This window comes from Pelophylax lessonae, assembly GCF_965119305.1.
Source record: "Pelophylax lessonae genome assembly, chromosome: 1".
In the NCBI taxonomy this organism is placed as follows: Eukaryota; Metazoa; Chordata; class Amphibia; order Anura; family Ranidae; genus Pelophylax; species Pelophylax lessonae.
This window is the reverse complement of record NC_138768.1, coordinates 496,834,844-496,852,834: the sequence shown is the minus strand read 5'-3', so window position 1 is coordinate 496,852,834 and position 17,991 is coordinate 496,834,844. Positions and strand designations below refer to the sequence as shown.

The following is a 17,991-nucleotide window of genomic DNA, read 5'->3' as shown; positions in this document are numbered from 1 at the left end:
TTGGTGGTGCTCCACTCACCAGAGCCAAGTTCCCTCTAGGGGTTGTCAGGCCTTTCAAACAACTGGTTCCGACCAGGTTAGCCAACTCAGGATTCACAGCCAGATGTCACCTAAGATCCCCTTCTTAGTAATCATGTACATGCAGAGATCTAAAAAGCAACAGCCCATAGCTCATACCAGTTCGATACATTTTATTGCAGACCATAAAAAAGCACACCTACTATGTATTCGCAGTTCTAGGAGCACCCAGCCATACCCCACGGAACCAAGGATGAGTTTGAAGGAAAAGAACTGTAGCAACAGAGGTCAGCATGATTCTAGGCTGCAGGTGTCGGCACCATCAGCAGATCAGCTTCAAGCCGCCCCAGAGCTGTTGGCACAGGATGCTGCCAATGGTACTTGATTACTATCAGACTTGTTGCGGCCATGTCGTAATTGATGTATAGGCTTATGGAATGAGACAAGGCATCAGGAACTCATGAGACCCGGGCAGCTGCTATAAGGTGACAGTGAGAGGTTCAGATGACAGACAGTAACTGTCACTGTAGCCGGGCGGTAATGAAGTGAAATTCTTTAAAATATAGTTTTCTTTTGTTGACGGGACACAGCTCCTGATTCTTCTTAACCATTGGGTAATATTGCCCCCTACAGGAGGAGGACACTAGGCTGGAAAAAGCTTGACTATGCCAATGGTTGGTCCCAGGGGGTGTATACCCACTCTCATCTATAGGCACTCCGTTCTAATTATTTTTTAATGTCTAGTCAGGAGAAGGGACTTAGTTCCTTGCTGGGATCTCTGGTCCTGGCATTTTTTTTCTCTTACGTCCTCTGACAGTCGACCACCCACTCAACAGTCATCACTTATAGGTATTGACCTCTTATCCACAGGAGTAAGCTCTGCAGAAGATTTTGTTAGAAACATTCACAAAACTTTGCATAGACACACCTACAGGGGGCTGTCCCTCTGGTCCAAATCCCCCGGCTAGCCTCATTCCCAATTCAGTTTGTCTTTTGCCTAGTTAGTAAGATAGGCTTCCCTGTGCTGGGGCTACAGTCTCAGCCTTTTCTTCTGTTTTCTTACATTTTATTTTATGCAAAGTGTGTTTCTTGCACTGAGCTTTTTATTTGTTCCTGCGCTTAGTCAGACTTCAGAAGACTACAGCGTTTGCGGAGCAGGGAATCGGACTGGTTGTACTAGAGCCTTACGGAATCCCAGCCCGCCATCGAGCGTTAAGCAGGCTACGCGTACGCCCTGGCCTCGCAAACGACCTGTTCCTGTCCTCGGGGGCGAAGCCTGCGAAGTGGCCACTTCCCTAGGATGCCTCAACTGCGGTACGCCGTGTGTTGCTAGAATCCTGTTTTGGCTGACGGCACCCCCACCACCCGGGGTGGGAGGCTTCCCGTTGCAGAGTGGCGCCCACAAATTTGCATGGATCGGTGAGTACCATGCTACCCCCTCTGTCTGACATTGTATGCCCGGTGGTGTTTGTGTGTGGGGCCCTTTTCTCATGGGGATGGCAGTCTGTTTAGTTTGTGTGATCCCCCAAATGGCTGTCTGTGTGGTCCCTTTGTCTCCTTCACAGTCCTTGCTGGGGAGCTATTTTTGCGGTCATGCTGCGCTGTGCGGGGGTCCCTGAGTCCCTCGGGAGTGTGTTGTCACTTTGGGGGTACAGGCATGGTTGTGCGGGCCACTGCGGTGTAAAAATTGCAGGGCCGCCATTTTGGATGTGGGCAGGATGTTCTGGCTTCATGTATGGGCAGTCAGCAGCCATTTTCTCTAGTGTAATTCGCGCCCTTCTGGCGCAATCTTGCGTGTGGCAATGTTTCTTAGCTTGGGGCTCAGCGGCCATTTTCCCGGAGCCTCCCCATTACTTTGCATTGGCAGCCATTTTTGCTTAGCTCAGACCATTGTTGGCCCTCTAGCGGCGTGACGTCGTTTCCTTCATCCTGACGATCCGATCGTGCTTGCAGCATGGTAACACTTCTGGGGGGCTTGTGTGCTGTTTTTTTGGGGTACTACCTTTGCTGGCAGTATTATGTTCGGTGCCTTAGAACTATAGACTAGTCCTCATTGTGCTGGAATCCGCCGCTGTCACTTATTTAAAGGGACAGCGCCATACATTTTTTAAATGTGTTATGGAGTCCCAGGACAGCAAATCCCCCCCCAGCTCGGGCGGGGTGCTCAAGCACGCCTGAATCCTCTGCGATGGGCTCCCTTACAGCTGCATTGCGATTTTTGGCGTCTAAAGTGGATCTGTTAATGTCTGAGCAGGCCTCTAGAAAACGGCCCAGTCTTTCTCAGTTCTTTTGATTCAGAGCTAGAATGGTTGCCATGGACTGTGTGCCCCTGGAGGGTCCCAGTCCTCTCAGTCAGAAGGGGATGAGGGGGGCGACTCCCCCCTCTGGGTCGGCCAAAGAACGCGCTGCTATGCCCGCGCTTATTAGTTCTGTTAAGGACACGCTACACTTAGAGGATGATCCCCACCTGCCGGGTATGCGGTCTTCATTTGGGACCCGCAGAACCCAGAAGGCGGCTCAGGTATTTCCCTGTCCCGCTGAGTTTCACAAAACGGTGAATGAACAATGGCGCAATTTAAAGCGCAATTTTGTGGTACCTAAGCCGTTTCAGTACTGTTATCCCTTTGCGTCTCCAACAGATTCACGCTGGACTGTGGCTCCTAAGGTGGACCACACGGTATCCAGATTACACTAGGCCACTCTGATGCCCACGGAGGCTTATCCGGTGCTTAGAAACCCGGCAGATAGGCGGGTGGAATCTCTTACCCGCTACTCCTATATGGTGGCAGGTCCCTTGATGGTGCCTGTGTTCGCCTCAGTAATGGTCTCTCAGGCTGTGGTGGAGTGGACTAAGGTGCTCAGACGCACACTTGGGGCTGACTCCGCCCCACCTGCTACTTTGGAGCTGGTGGCCCAAATTATTCAGGCTGTTTTAGACCCGTGTGATGCGATCTTGGATGAGGCCCCCTTAGTCTCACGTTTATCTGCTGTCGCAGTGATAATCCGTCTCCTTGTGTGGCTGTAGAGCTGGTCGGCCGACCAGACTTTCAGGAAGACTGTATCTGACATCCCTTATGCAGGGAATCGCCTTTTTGGGGACTCCCTGGACGAGTTGGTTAAGGGTGTCACTGGGGGTATAAGCACTCTGCTGCCCCATGTGTCCAAGTTTTTTTTTCCGCGGTAAGCGGGGCCCTTCCTTTAAACCTTATCGGGGGGGGGGGGGGTCTTTCGTGCCTTTAAGGCACAAGACGAGGGCAAATCCTTCTAGGCCTTTGGTGGCCAGAAGAAGCCTTGGGCGGGCAAGTCTAAAGCCGCCCACTCTGGCACGGCAGCCCCGTCCGCCATTCAGGACAGATGGGTTCAGGAACTCATTCGGTCGGGTTACAAGATCGATTTTTGATCGCGCCCAGCAGACAGATTCTTCCCCTCAAATCTTAATTTGAACCCAGAGCGTTTCCAAGATCTCCAACGGGCGGTACAGGATCTCCTCGCCCTGGGGGCGATTGTCCCGGTGCCACATCGGGACAGGTTTCGGGGGTTTTACTCGAATCTGTTCACGGTGCCCAGAAAGGATGGCAAGGTGCGTCCGATTCTGGACCTAAAGTTTTTCTAAACCGCTTTGTGCGGGTTCACAAATTCCGTATGGAATCCCTCCGATAGGTGGTGGCCTCTCTGAGCCCGGGAGATTTCTGAGCCCGGGAGATTCCTGGCTTCAATCGACCTCAAGGACGCGTATCTACACATCCCTATATTCGAGGGTCATCAGAGGTACCTCTGATTCACAATCGGGGAGGAGCACGATCAGTTCGTGGCGTTACCTTTTCGGTCTCGCTTCGGCTCCAAGGGTGTTTACCAAAGTTTTGGCTCCTCTTCTGGCCCTGCTGCAGGGGATCGCAATCCTTGGATATCTGGACGATCTCCCGTTAAGGTCGAGTTCCAGTCCACCTCTGTTGCGCGATCTGTTAACCACGGTTCAGATGCTCCAGGAGTTCGGGTGGGCCATCAGCTTTCAGAAGTCGACATTGTCCCCTTCTGTTAGTCTCCCTTACCTGGGAATGGTCCGGGACTCTGCCCATACGAGAGTTTTCCTGCCGGAGGACAAACGCCGGACTCTGCAGAACGAGGTCAGGTCCCTCGGGACAACTAATCCTCATCACTCAGGACCTGCATGCGGCCCCTAGGATTGATGGTGTCAGCCTTCCAGGCGATACCGTTTGCACGGTTCCACACGCAATCTCTGCAAGCGGAGATCCTAGCCAGGTGGGACAGGCATCCTCAGTCCTTGGAAAGGTGGATATCTTTGAGTCACCGGGTCAGAGCGGACCTTCTGTGGTGGCTCCAGTCATCTGCTCTGACGGAAGAGAAATCCTTCCGGCCGTTGTTATGGACGGTGCTCACCACGTACGCCAGCCGGTCGGGCTGGTGTGGCGTTCTGGGCAAATTGTCTGCCCAGCGCACTTGGTTGGAGAAGGAATCCTCCCTACTGGGAGCGATCAGACGGTTTGCTCCGTTGGTGGGATCGTCTTCAGGGCCACCCTGTGTGGGTGCAGACGGGACGACACAACTGTGGTGGCGTACATCAATCACCAAGGGGGCACCAGGAGTGCCCGGGCGGCCAAGGAAGTGGCTGAGATTCTGTCTTGGGCCGAGACGCGGGTCTCGACGCTTTTGGCAGTTCAGATTCTGGGTGTGGAAAACTGGCAGGCCGACTGAGTCGCCAGACCCCGGACCAGGGGGAATGGTCCCTACACCCGGAGGTTTTTCAGATGCTGTGTGCGCGATGGCGCGCCTCCTCTAGACAACAAGGTGATAAGGTTCGTGGCAAGAACACGCAATCCTCTGGCAGCCGCCTCGGACGCACTGGTGGTGCCTTGAAATCAGTATCGCCTGATTTATGCCTCCCCCCCCCCCCCCCCCCCCCGATCCAGATGTTGTCACGGTTCCTTCGCAGATTGGTCTCGTTACTGAGGTTGGTGGTCCAGGGGGCCCGGACTGGCCGCGCCGGTCTTGGTACGCGGACATCATGCAAATGGTCATCGAGCCTCCCTGGCGGCTCCCCTTACGACACGATCTGTTGTCTCGGGCTGATCTTCCATCCTGCTTTACAGTCGCTGGCTTTGACGGCGTGGCTGTTAAAAGCCATGTCTTGAGAGATCAGGGTCTCTCGTCTGCGGTCATTCCTACTTTGCTTAGAGCTAGGAAGGCCTAGTCCGGTAAGATTTATTATCGTACCTGGAAGGCTTACTTTGCTTGGTGCGAATCGCATGGTTTATATATCTTCTCTACTTTTTCAGTGGCGAGGGTGTTAGCCTTCCTGCAATCCGGTGTGGACCGACGTCTTGCGCTTACCACTATTAAGGGTCAGCTATCTGCGCTGGCCATTCTCTTCCAGCGCCCCTTGGCGTCCAAATCCATTGATCCACACCTTCAAAGGGTACGTCATCTGGCCCCCCCTCGGAGGGGCGCTCTTACCCCCTTGGGGACTTGTATTTAGTTCTCTGTTTTGCAACGTCCTCCCTCTGAGAACATCAGGGAGATTCCTCTGTCTGCGCGGTCACGGAAAGTCGCCTTTCTGGTGGCGATCACATCTGCTCGCAGAGTGTCTGAGTTGGCGGCCCTGTCTTGCTGGTCTTGCGACCTCATCACTCCTTCCTTCGGGAGGTGGTGTCTGAAATCCATCTCCATGAGGACATTGTTTTGCTTTCGCTGTGTGTGAATCCTACGCATCCTACGGAGTTTGCCTTGCATTCGTTGGATGTTGTCAGGGCGATCATGGTTTTCCAGTCTACCGAATCCTTCAGAAAGTCGGATTCTCTTTTTGTCCTTCCTGAGGGACCTCGGAAGGGTATGGCTGTGTCTGCGGCAACCATTTTTGAATGGTTCAGATGGACGATTGTACGAGCTTATTCGCTTGGGGGACGGGTTCCTCCCTTCCCTGTCACGGCGCTCTCTTCCAAGTGGTGGGTGCATGTTGGGCCTTTCGCCATCAGCCGTTAGTGTCCCGGGGTGCAGAGCGGCGACCTGGTCGTCCGTGCACACCTTTACAAAATTTACAAACTTGATGTTTAGGCATCGGTAGATGCCTCCCTTTGGCCGCAAATTTCTGAGGGCGGCAGTACTTGGGAGACATGGCATTTTTAGCCAGTCCCCTCCTGTTGGGGTTTTTTCCCCCTTGGTTAATTTGCCTCCCTGGGTTTGTTCGTACCTGTTGAGTTTTCCTGTTACCCAGTGGGTTACCTTTATGGTTTTTATCTGACCTTGGGTGCTTCGTTACCTTTGAGACAGTCGCGTTTCCCACCCCTCATGTCTACACTGCTTTGGGACATCCCATAAGTGATGACTGTAAATAGAATTTTTGTAAGATCTTACCGTAAAATTATTTTCATACTCCTCTGACAGTCGCCGCCTCCACCCCTTTTTTTGGGGTTCATGGACTATCTACTGCTTGCTACCAAACTGAATTGGGAATGAGGCTAGCCAGGGTTATTGGACCAGAGGGACAGCCCCCTGTAGGTGTGTCTATGCAAAGTTTTGTAAATGTTTCTAACAAAATCTGCCTAGCTTACTCCTGTGGATAAGAGGTCAATACCCATAAGTGATGGCTGTATGAGTGGGCGGCGACTGTCAGGACTCGGAGAAAAGAATTTTACGGTAACATCTTACAAAAATTATTTATTTTTTTATTTTAATGGGAGTTTTTTTTTTCCTCTTATTTTGTTTCTGTGAGAACTACAATCAATCAAGCTCCAGACTGGGCGACGAACTGAATAATCTAGACCCTTGGATCCCACAGTCCACCCAACGAGCGTGTGCAGACCGTAGCTCCGTGCTTAGTCTGCTGTGACATAGCCCCACTGGAGGGGGCTGGCCTGCGAGTTAAACGTCTTGAGGATGCATACGAACTGGATTCCGCCTGAGTCGCAGTGCTGAGAGCACCCATGTTACTATGGAGAGGTGTCCGGTCCGAAGCGATACCACCCCTGTCCCTGGTGTGATAAGTAGCTGGAGGGTTTTGGGGTGCACGTGGGCCCCTCCCTGGCATGGTCGGACCCCTCCCCCAGCCCCTCTAAAATTTCGTCCACTGTGGGTGTCCCCCGTTGTTACGCAGCAAGGTGGTTAAGCAGGGTTTCCTGCCATCCTGGGGGTTGGTGACTACAGCAGGGATGTCCTCTGGGCTCCCTGTGGCGGTTGTTGGGCTGGTGAAGCCACTGCCTCCCATTTGCCTTCTTTATTGTCCCTTGTTGGTCAACTCTGCTGGTGCTGGCGGCCGGGCACACACAAAAATATAGGCCGAGGCCTACTAGGCCATGCGGCTCAGTCTGGTGCCGCCATTGGGGGGCAGCCCCAGTGCATGTAACTGAAGGCCCCACTCTTCCTTTGTGCATCTGCCGGCTTGGGATCTGGGCAATTGCGGCTGGGCCCCCACAAAAATTTAGGCAGCGGCTTTCTGGGCCGTATAGTCAGCTTGGCATCACCCTTGGATCGGGTGGCGCTGTGGGGACGCTTTATTTTTGAGTCTTGCAGCCATTGTGTGGAGCATTAGCAAGGGTACCCTGCCTGCACAACTGCATTATGGGGAGCGGCCCTGTTGTAAGCGGGCTATGTACTATTATGTCCTCTGAGGGCAACCCCCCCCACTTTTTTTTTTTTTTTGCGGTGTTCAATGGGTGGTCTATTTGTGGACCCTTAGACAGCGTCCCCTTTTGCGTGATTGCTGTTGGCGGCCTCTCCTGCTTGTTTTTTGGGTGAGCTTAGTATATAGCAACACTCATGGGTCTGTGTCCACACACCCTGAGTGCTCAGATAGTGAGGATGATTCCTCTGCTTCTTTAGCTGCGCTTAAAGAGGTTGTACACCGAGAAAAAAAAAAATTTCTCTTCTTTACATCCTGAAAGAGAAACCCATAATGAGCTAGTATGCATCGCATACTAGCTCATTATGAAATACTTACCTTAGAACGAGCCCCCGCCGTGCCGTCCGCTTACCTGTATGACGGGCGACATGTATAGTCGCCCGTCTTCCGGGATCGCGGCATCCGGCCATCTGATTGGCCGGAGCCGCGGTGACGTCACTCCCGCGCGCGGGAGCCGACGGTCACGGCACAGGGCTCTGAAGGAACGGCACGATCTGCCGTTCCTTCAGAGCGCATGCGCCAGTGACGTCACTGGCTGCATTAAAGGTAAATATCTCCTAAACGGTGCATGTTTAGGAGATATTTACAGTACCTAATAGGTAAGCCTTAATATAGGCTTACCTATAGGTACAACTTCCTGAGGAGGGTTTACTTCCTCTTTAAACAGGCACTGGTGGATGCACTGTTTGTGTCCGTGCATGAAACTTTAAAAATGGAGATGCGGCTAATGCCGCGTTGGAGGCTCCGGTTCCTTTTTGCACCCACAGGCCCTCCAAAGCAGGGAGGGTGTTCCTCTTTATGCCTACCTTGACAACATTGTCACAAACAGTGGGGTTGTCCAAAACGCAGTGATTGCTAGGCGTTTTTTGCTTGCGGTATCCTTATGAGGATTTACTGCGTAAAAGGTGGACAGTTCCACCTGTAGTGGACTCGCCGGTTTCCAGGTCCAGATTGGGTTACCTTCATCCCGGTTGAGGAGTCCCCGACAGTACAAAGCTAATAGGGCTGATGCTCTGGCCCGCCATATGTGCGCTGTGGCTGGTTCCATAATCACTCTTACCCAGATGTCGCGAACTTTGACCGAGTGGGTTAAGCTTTTACACCTGAACCTGGAGGGAGAACAGCTTCTAACTAACCCCCCCCCCCCCCCATTATTTTGCAGAGCTGGGGGACTGCTTGGTCCAGGGGCTACACTTTATCTAGGATGCCTGTTGGGATGGGGCTCCTTTCTTTGATTTCTAGGCTGTCCGTATCAGCAGTGGTCCTTTGGCATATTGTCTGGCTGAAATGCTGGCCTGCAGACTAGATTTCGAAGGAGGCCTCATCTCATCTCCCTCTTGTAGGGGGTCGCCTGTTTGGAGCTTCCTTGGATGACATTAAGGGTCTCACGGGGGGGAAAAGTTATCTTCTTCCGCAGGTTACCAAGGGCAAGGAGCCCCATTGTAAACGTGGGCCATTCTCCTCGGCTCCTAAGTGACTGCTTCATCTCTTAGGATCTCAAGATTGGAGATCAAAAGTCAGGGCCTCCACCAGAGGTTCCAAGAGGAACTGGTCTGGCAAGCCACGGGTGGGCTCTTCCAGACCTGCGGACAAGGCTACCTCTGCATGAAGGGAGCGCCCTCACCTGTATCTGGGGTGGGGGGGAGCGGGGAATTTCTTCGCTAGTTTCTGGATCCATGGACCTCCCTGGTACAGGTCAAGTGGGTCCACAAAGTAACTTTGTCAGGCTACAAGATCAAGTTCAGTCTTGTCCTCTGGAAAGGTTTTTCCCTTCAAACTGCACTTGTCCCCAGATCACTTACGGGGTCTATTTAGGCCAGTGCAACATTTGTTATTTCAAGCGGTGATTGTTCTGGTTCTGACTTCTGAACATTTTCAAGGGTTTTATACTCAAACCGCTTTGCAGTCCCCAGGAAGGAAGGCAAGGTATGTCCAGTTCTGGACCTCAAGGCGCTAAGCTGCTGTGTGAGAGTACAGAAGGTTCCGTATGGAGTCCATTCACATGATGGTGGCGTCCCTACATCAGGGGATTTTCTTCTCGCTTTTTTGGCATCAAGGATGCCTACCTGCACATTCTAATGTGTGCTGGTCACCAGTGCTTTCTCCGTTTTTTGTCATGGACGAGGAGCATTATCAGTTTGTGGCACTGACCCTGGTCTCCTCTCCGCAGCTCAGGTCTTTACAGGAGTGTTGGCCCCGGTGCTGGAGTGATGGTCACGGCACGGGTCTCTGAAGGAGCAGCCGTTCCTTCAGAGCGCATGCGCCAGTGACGTCACTGGCTGCATGTAAGGTAAATATCTCCTAAACTGTGCATGTTTAGGAGATATTTACAGTACCTCTAGGTAAGCCTTATTATAGGCTTACCTATAGGTACAAGTGTCAGAGGAGGGTTTACTTCCTCTTTAAGGTGCCACAGTGCTCAACACTCTACACAGGTGCTCCCGGGGACTAGTGCCAGATTAGCAGCTCACCTTAGGGATAGACTCCAAGGAGTCATACACACATAGAGATCCTATGGACCAACAGCCTGTTATCTCATCTCCAAAAATCTTCAGTTCAGCTGCCCTCCGAGTGCGACAGGAATTCGGCAAGAAATAAAGGGGTGGGGGATCTAGTGATGATTGAAAATAAAGTGTTTAAAACAGAGCACCAGATCCCCTCTCCCCTTTATTTCTTGCCGAATTCCTGTCGCACTCGGAGGGCAGCTGAACTGAAGATTTTTGGAGAGGAGATAACAGGCTGTTGGTCCATAGGATCTCTGTGTACGACTCCTTGGAGTCTATCCCTAAGGTGAGCTGCTAATCTGGCACTAGTCACTGGGAGCACCTGTGTGGAGTGTTGAGCACTGTGGCACCTTCATATTTATTACAGATGAATATTGAGAATTTTATTTTGATTTGATTTTTGGCTATTCATTTTTCACTAAGCTTTTGGGACTTTATATTACCATTTATTTGGTCACTAGCACTGGGACTTTTTAAATAGCCTTGCACTTCACTGCACTTGGTATTAGCATTGATTTGCTTTTACACTAGTATATATCATTTTATTCTGTATATATACATTATCACTTTGAATCATTTTTCACTTGGCGCAGCAATATCATTTATGTAATTGGACTCTTAACAGAGCCCAGACTGCCGATTTAGTGTACTGGAACTCGGAGGGATCAGACTTTGTCTGACTCATTAGACAGTTGTCTTCAGGGGCTTCCCCAAGGGGGCACAAGAAGTGCCCTGAGGGCTCGGTAAGTATCCAGTATTCGAAGGTGGGCTGTCTGATTTATTCCAGCCCTTTCAAACTTCTGCTACGACTTCTGTGCAGTATTCAGGCAGAAGGGATTCTTGTCATTCTAGTGGCTCCAGACTGGTCTTGGTATGGCTGGTCGCCCATGCTCCTTGTGGACGTTCTCTCAGGGAGGATCTGCTGTCCCAAGGACCACCAATCTTTCATCCTGCTTTTACAGTCGCTGGCTTTAAGGACTTGGCTGTTGAAAGCCAGGTGCTGAGCTGAAGGGTGGAATTTTTTTCGAATCTGTGATTCCTATGCTGTTAAAAGCCTGGAAATCTGCCTCTAGGAATATCTACTATCGCACGTGGAAGGCGTTCATTTTGTGGTGAGAGTCTCCTTTGGGTTCATCCAACCTCAGTGGATCAGATCTTGACCTTTCTTCAAGGGGGGGTTGAACAAAAATTAGCCTGGAGTGCCATCAAGGGCCAGGTATTGGGTTTTGGCGGTCTTTTTCCAACAACCTTTGGCCACACACTCCCTGATGCATACTGTTTCTTCACTGCAGGCTCTGTTGCCACCCTGGAATCTTTTGTGGTGCTTTCAGCTCTACTAAAGCTTCTCTTTGAAAATATTCAAGAGGTTTCCCTGCTTACGTTGCTCCAGAAGATGGCCCTCTTTGGAGGCTATCGCCTCTGCATGCAGGTTGTCCGAACTGACTGCATTAGCCTGTCATTCACCTTATGGTGCTTCACAAGGATAAGGTGGTGCTTTGCCTCTGTCCGTCATTCCTTGTTAAGGTGGTCTGACTGTCATTTGAATGCAGACATTGTGTTGCTTTCCCTCTGTCCCAGGCCTAAACATCTGAAGGAATTTGTCTTGAATGTGGTCCGGGCAATTAGTGTGTGCCTGGCAGCTATGGAGTTTTTTAGGAAGTCAAACTCTGTGCTCACAGACGGACTTCACAAATGGTTGTCCGCTTCTCCTGTGACCATATCCAGATAGATCAGACAGACGGTGGTTCAGGCCTATTGCATCAGGGGGTCAGGTGCCTCCTTTCCCTGTTTAGGCGCACTCTACTAGGGTGCTTAGTGTGTCCTGGGCTTTTCGTCTTCAAGCTTCAGTGATGCAGGTTTTGCAATGCGGCTATCTGGTCGTCGGTGCACACTTTAACTTTTTTTTTTTTTTTTGTAAAGGGATTGTTTGACGTCTGTGGATACTTCTTTTGGCCGCAAGGTTTGGCTGGCTGCTGTTAGAGGAGTTTGCCCTCTGTGAGGATGTATTGTTTTTCAGGTGAGCTCCAGTATATGATTGAGCTCTGTATCACCTGGTTGGCTATGGTTACCCCTGGGAATTTTTTTCTGATATTTCCTCACTCATGTTTAACACTGCTTTGGGACGTCCCAATGGTTAAGAATCTTGAGCTGTCGGTCAATGAACAAAAGCGAAAATGGGAGTTTTGACTTGCTGTAAAATCCATTTTTCTGTCTTCACCCCTCTGTGGAATTGGCTTTCTTCTGACACTGCTTGTAACAAAACCTGAGTGCCTATAGCTTAGAGTGGGTGTATACCCCCCAGGACTGCCCATTGGCGTAGTCTAGCTTTTTCCTGCCTAGTGTTCTACTCCTGTAGGGGGCAGTATAACTCAATGGTTAAGAAGGATCAGGAGCTGTGTCCATCAATGGACAAAGGAGAAATGGATTTTACGGTAGGTCAAAAATCCCATATGAGTGATAACACCATATTTAACACACCTGCTCCCCATTTACAAATGAGACCTTGTAACACTAACGTCATATGACACCGGGGAGGGAAAAATGGCTAATTGGGCCCAATTTGGACATTTTCACTTAGGGGTGTACTCGTTGCCAGCAGTTTAGACCTTTTAATGGCTGTGAGTTATTTTGAGGGGACAGAAAATTTACACAGCAAATTTACACTGTTAAAGCTGTACACTCACTACTTTACATTGAAGCAAAGTGTCATTTCTTTAGTGTCACATAAAAAGGTATAATAAAATATTTATTTACTAAATTTGAGGTGAGTGTGTGTGTATATATACAGTGCCTTGGGAAAGTATTCGGCCTCCTTGAACTTTGCGACCTTTTGCCACATTTCAGGCTTCAAACATAAAGATATAAAACTGTATTTTTTTGTGCAGAATCAACAAGTGGGACACAATCATGAAGTGGAACGAAATTTATTGGATATTTCAAACTTTTTTAATAAATGGAAAAATTGGGCGTGCAAAATTATTCAGCCCCCTTAGGTTAATACTTTGTAGCGCCCCCTTTTGCTGTGATTACAGCTGTAAGTCGCTTGGGGTATGTCTCTATCAGTTTTGCACATTGAGAGACTGAAATTTTTGCCCATTCCTCCTTGCAAAACAGCTCGAGCTCAGTGAGGTTGGATGGAGAGCGTTTGTGAACAGCAGTTTTCAGTTATTTCCACAGATTCTCGATTGGATTCAGGTCTGGACTTTGACTTGGCCATTCTAACACCTGGATATGTTTATTTGTGAACCATTCCATTGTAGATTTTGCTTTGTTTTGGATCATTGTCTTGTTGGAAGACAAATCTCCGTCCCAGTCTCAGGTCTTTTGCAGACATCAGGTTTTCTTCCAGAATGTTCCTGTATTTGACTCCATCAATCTTCCCATCAATTTTAACCATCTTCCCTGTCCCTGCTGAAGAAAAGCAGGCCCAAACCATGATGCTGCCAGCACCATGTTTGACAGTGGGGATGGTGTGTTCAGGGTGAGGAGCGGTGTTGCTTTTACACCAAACATAACGTTTTGCATTGTTGCCAAAAAGTTAGATTTTGGTTTCATCTGACCAGAGCACCTTCTTCCACATGTTTGGTGTCTCCCAGGTGGCTTGTGGCAAACTTTAAACGACACTTTTTATGGATATCTTTAAGAAATGGCTTTCTTCTTGCCACTCTTCCATAAAGGCCAGATTTGTGCAGTATACGACTGATTGTTGACCTATGGACAGATTCTCCCACCTCAGCTGTAGATCTCTACAGTTCATCCAGAGTGATCATGGGCCTCTTGGCTGCATCTCTGATCAGTCTTCTCTTTGTATGAGCTGAAAGTTTAGAGGGACGGCCAGGTCTTCATAGATTTGCAGTGGTCTGATACTCCCATTTCAATATTATCGCTTGCACAGTGCTCCTTGGGATGTTTAAAGCTTGGGAAATCTTTTTGTATCCAAATCCGGCTTTAAACTTCTCCAACAGTATCTCAGACCTGCCTGATGTGTTCCTTTTTCTTCATGATGCTCTCTGCGCTTTAAACGGACGTCTGAGACTATCGCAGTGCAGGTGCATTTATACGGAGACTTGATTACACACAGGTGGATTCTATTTATCATCATTAGTCATTTAGGTCAACATTGGATCAGTCAGTCCCCGTTCACACTGGGGCGACCTGTGAGGCGACCTGGTCGCCTCACAGGTCGCCTTCCATTGGGAAGCTGCGGACCCGTCCTAATAGGAGCGACACAAGTCGCTCCGACTTAGAAAAAGGGTCCGGAGCTTCTTTGGGGCGACCCGGAGCGACCGTCATAGACTTCAATGTTATGAAGTCCGTGCCGGCTGCTCCGAGGTCGCGGGGCGAGCAGCGCGCCGCGACCTCGGAGGTCCCCCTGGGAAGTAGCGTCGCTGCTATGTGAACGGGGCCTCAGATCCTCACTGAACTTCTGGAGAGAGTTTGCTGCACTGAAAGTAAAGGGGCTGAATAATTTTGCACGCCCAATTTTTCAGTTTTTTATTTAACAAAGTTTGAAATGTCCAATAAATTTCGTTCCACTTCATGATTGTGTCCCACTTGTTGGTTGTTCACAAAAAATTAGTTTTATATCTTTGAAGCCTGAAATGTGGCAAAAGGTCGCAAAGTTTAAGAGGGGTGAATACTTTCGCAAGGCACTGTGTATGTGTGTGTATGTATATATGTATATGTATATGTATGTGTATATATATAATCTCACAAAGGTGAGTACACCCCTTACATTTTTGTAAGTAATATTTTATTATACCTGTTCATGTGATAACACTGAAGAAATGACACTTTTCTACAATGTAAAGTAGTGAGTGTACAGCTTGTAGAACAGTGTACATTTGTGGTCACCTCAAAATAACTTACAGCCATTAAGGTCTAAACCTCTGGCAACTAAAGTGAGTACACCCTTAAGTGAAAATGTCCAAATCGGGCCCTATTAGCTATTCTGCCTTCCCGGTGTCATGTGATGAGTTAGTCTCTGATGCGAATGGGGAGCAGTGTGTTGAATATAGCGTTATCACTCTCACATACTGGTCATTGGAAGTTCAACATGGCACCTCCATGGCAAAGAACTCCTGAGGATTTGAAAAGAAATTGTTGCTCTACATAAAGATGGCCTAGGCTATAAGATTGCCAAGACCCCGAAACTGAGCTACAGCACAGTGGCCAAAACCATACAGCGTTTTAACAGGACAGGTTCCTCTCAGAACAGGCCTCACCATGGTCGACCAAAGAAGTTGAGTGCACATGCTCACCGTCCTATGCAGTGGTTGTCTTTGGGAAATAGAGGTATGAGTGCTGCCAGCATTGCTGCAGAGGTTGAAGGGGTAAGGGGTCAGCATGTCAGTGCTCAGACCATACGTCGCACACTGCATCAAATTGGTCTGCATGGCTGTCGTCCCAGAAGGAAGCCTCTTCTGAAGATGATGCACAAAGCCTGCAAACAGTTGACTGAAGACAAGCAGACTAAGGACGGATTACTGGAACCATGTCCTGTGGTCTGATGAGACCAAGATAAACTTATTTGGTTCAGATGGTGTCAAGCGTGTGTGGCAGCAACCAGGTGAGGATTACAAAGACAAGTGTCTTGCCTACAGTCAAGTATGGTGGTGGGGATGTCATACCCTGGGGCTGCATGAGTGCTGCCAGCACTGGGGAGCTATAGTTCATTGAGGTAACCATGCATGCCAACATGCACTGTGACCTACTGAAGCAGAGCACAATCCCCTCCCTTCGGAAACTGGGCAGCAGGGCAGTATTCCAACATAATGACCCCAAACACCTCCAAGATGACCACTGCCTTGCTAAAGAAGCTGAGGGTAAAGGTGATGGACTGGCCAAGCATGTCTCCAGACCTAAACCCTATTGAGCATCTGTGGGGCATCCTCAAACGGAAGGTGGAGGAGCGCAAGGTCTCTTAACATCCATTAGCTCTGTGATGTCATCATGGAGGAGTGGAAGAGGACTTCAGTGGCAACCTGTGAAGCTCTGGTGAACTTCATGTCCAAGAGGATTAAGGCAGTGCTGGAAAATGGTGCCCACGCAAAATATTGACACTTTGTGCCCAATTTAGACATTTTTACATAGGGATGTACTTTTGTTGCCAGTGATTTAGACATTAATGGCTGTGTCATTTTGAGGGGGCAGCAAATTTACACTGTTATATAAGCTGTTCACTCACTACTTTACATTGTAGCAAAGTGTCATTTAGTCAGTGCTGTCACATGAAAAGATATAATAAAATATATACAAAAATGTGAGGGGTGTACTCCCCTTTGTGAGATTATGTATGTATATATATATGTGTGTGTGTGTGTGTATAATTGACAAAAAAAAAGTAAAGATACAGCAGTTCCAAGACAGCCGCCCAAATGTCAAACCACTTTGCAAAACGCATACATCGTTTTGTTTTCCTGATAGTACAGACATAACTTGCCCCCTGCTGCAAATGAGCATTATAGCCTTCCTTTAATAAACCGTGTAAATTACATATATTACCCCTGACTGACTGAACTCACATGTGTATCCCATATTAAAAGGGATAAAACTCAACCAATGAGCAGTTTGCCTATCACTAGGTCCAACGGACTCAAACCAAAGAAGTGAAATTCTTTGTGGCTCTTTGCAAGCTAGAGCAGAAGTTCTTCAACACTGCATGGCGGGCAAGAGGAACGGCATGCGTGACATTTTACCCAACTGATATCAGTACTTCTTTAAGCCTTTCCACTGCAAAGGCGACAGGAAGCCGGGAATATCGATGCCTAACTTAAAAATGAGAGCTCATTGAGACTTGGGACACAGAGCAAGTGCAGGTGCCAGCTCTGGACCTTGACAGCCATTTGCAGCTAACCTAACAAGAGTGGGAACGGAAAAGTGCACCTTCTTGAACCCAGCGCCCGAGGATCATTTCTATGCTAGCCCCCGGCATTCCGTCCAGCAGGATCTGGATACAGGACTGCTCAAATGTCTGGCTGAGGATGACAAAGCTGTGGATGGCTGTAAATTAGAGGTACGCCTCCAATACAGTTTGTAGCCTTAATTGATGAAAAAATTGCTAAAAAAATCAGAGGTTTGTCTTTAAAACCAAAGGGCCAAAGAAAACGTCCATGCTCCTAGGATACTGGAAAAACTGAGGCATGTAGGTGGCATTATACCCTAGGTTTACTGGCCTGTAGTTTGTTTTAACCTTATTTAATTCTACTGTAGGCAGCACAGTACCAAGGTTTACAGCCTTGTACACACCACTAGCCTTTTTTTTTTTTTTCTTCATCTCGTTAAAAACCCAGCGGGTTGGGGGGGAAAAAAAAAAATCTCAGTTCCGAGCCACTGTACTAACAATCCAATGTTAACACAGCAGGGGAAATCGCCATACTATTGTGTTGTAAACACTTAGGTCAGCGCTCAGTCACTGACTGCGAGCCCTGATTGGGAGCTCTTCGACTGGCTTCTCTCTCTCGGACCTGCTGCCATACACTCGAGCCATATGTTGGTGGGTTTTTATTGCACTTACTGTGTACTAGGTTTAAGACTTCCGTGTCTCTCCAGTAGATAAAAAAAAACAAAACAAAAAGGCACTTTTTTTTTAAACTTCTTAAGTGTTTTCTTAAGTGTTTTAAAGTATGTTTGGTTCTATTTTTGAGCTATTCAATTGTAACGAATTGTAACAATCTTTTCAATTCATGCAGTGAGAGAAAAGCTGTGTTTGGATCCTGACAGTGAAATTGCCACTACGGGAGTTAGAGTGTCTCTTATTTGCCCGGTAAGGTTTAGAAAAGTAACATTAAGAAGAAATGGCTGCATTGATGTCATATTGCATATGCAAGCTTACAT

General features: G+C 48.8%; 1 protein-coding gene across 1 annotated transcript in view; it reads left to right on the top strand.

Moving 5' to 3' along the window:
- Positions 1–17,991, top strand: part of PIAS4 (protein inhibitor of activated STAT 4) — a 192,701-nt gene that overhangs the window by 100,777 nt on the left and 73,933 nt on the right. The window contains exon 8 of the mRNA XM_082270879.1: positions 17,847–17,920. Within this exon, the coding sequence (XP_082127005.1) occupies positions 17,847–17,920 (74 nt within the window). The remainder of the gene's footprint in view (positions 1–17,846; positions 17,921–17,991) is intronic.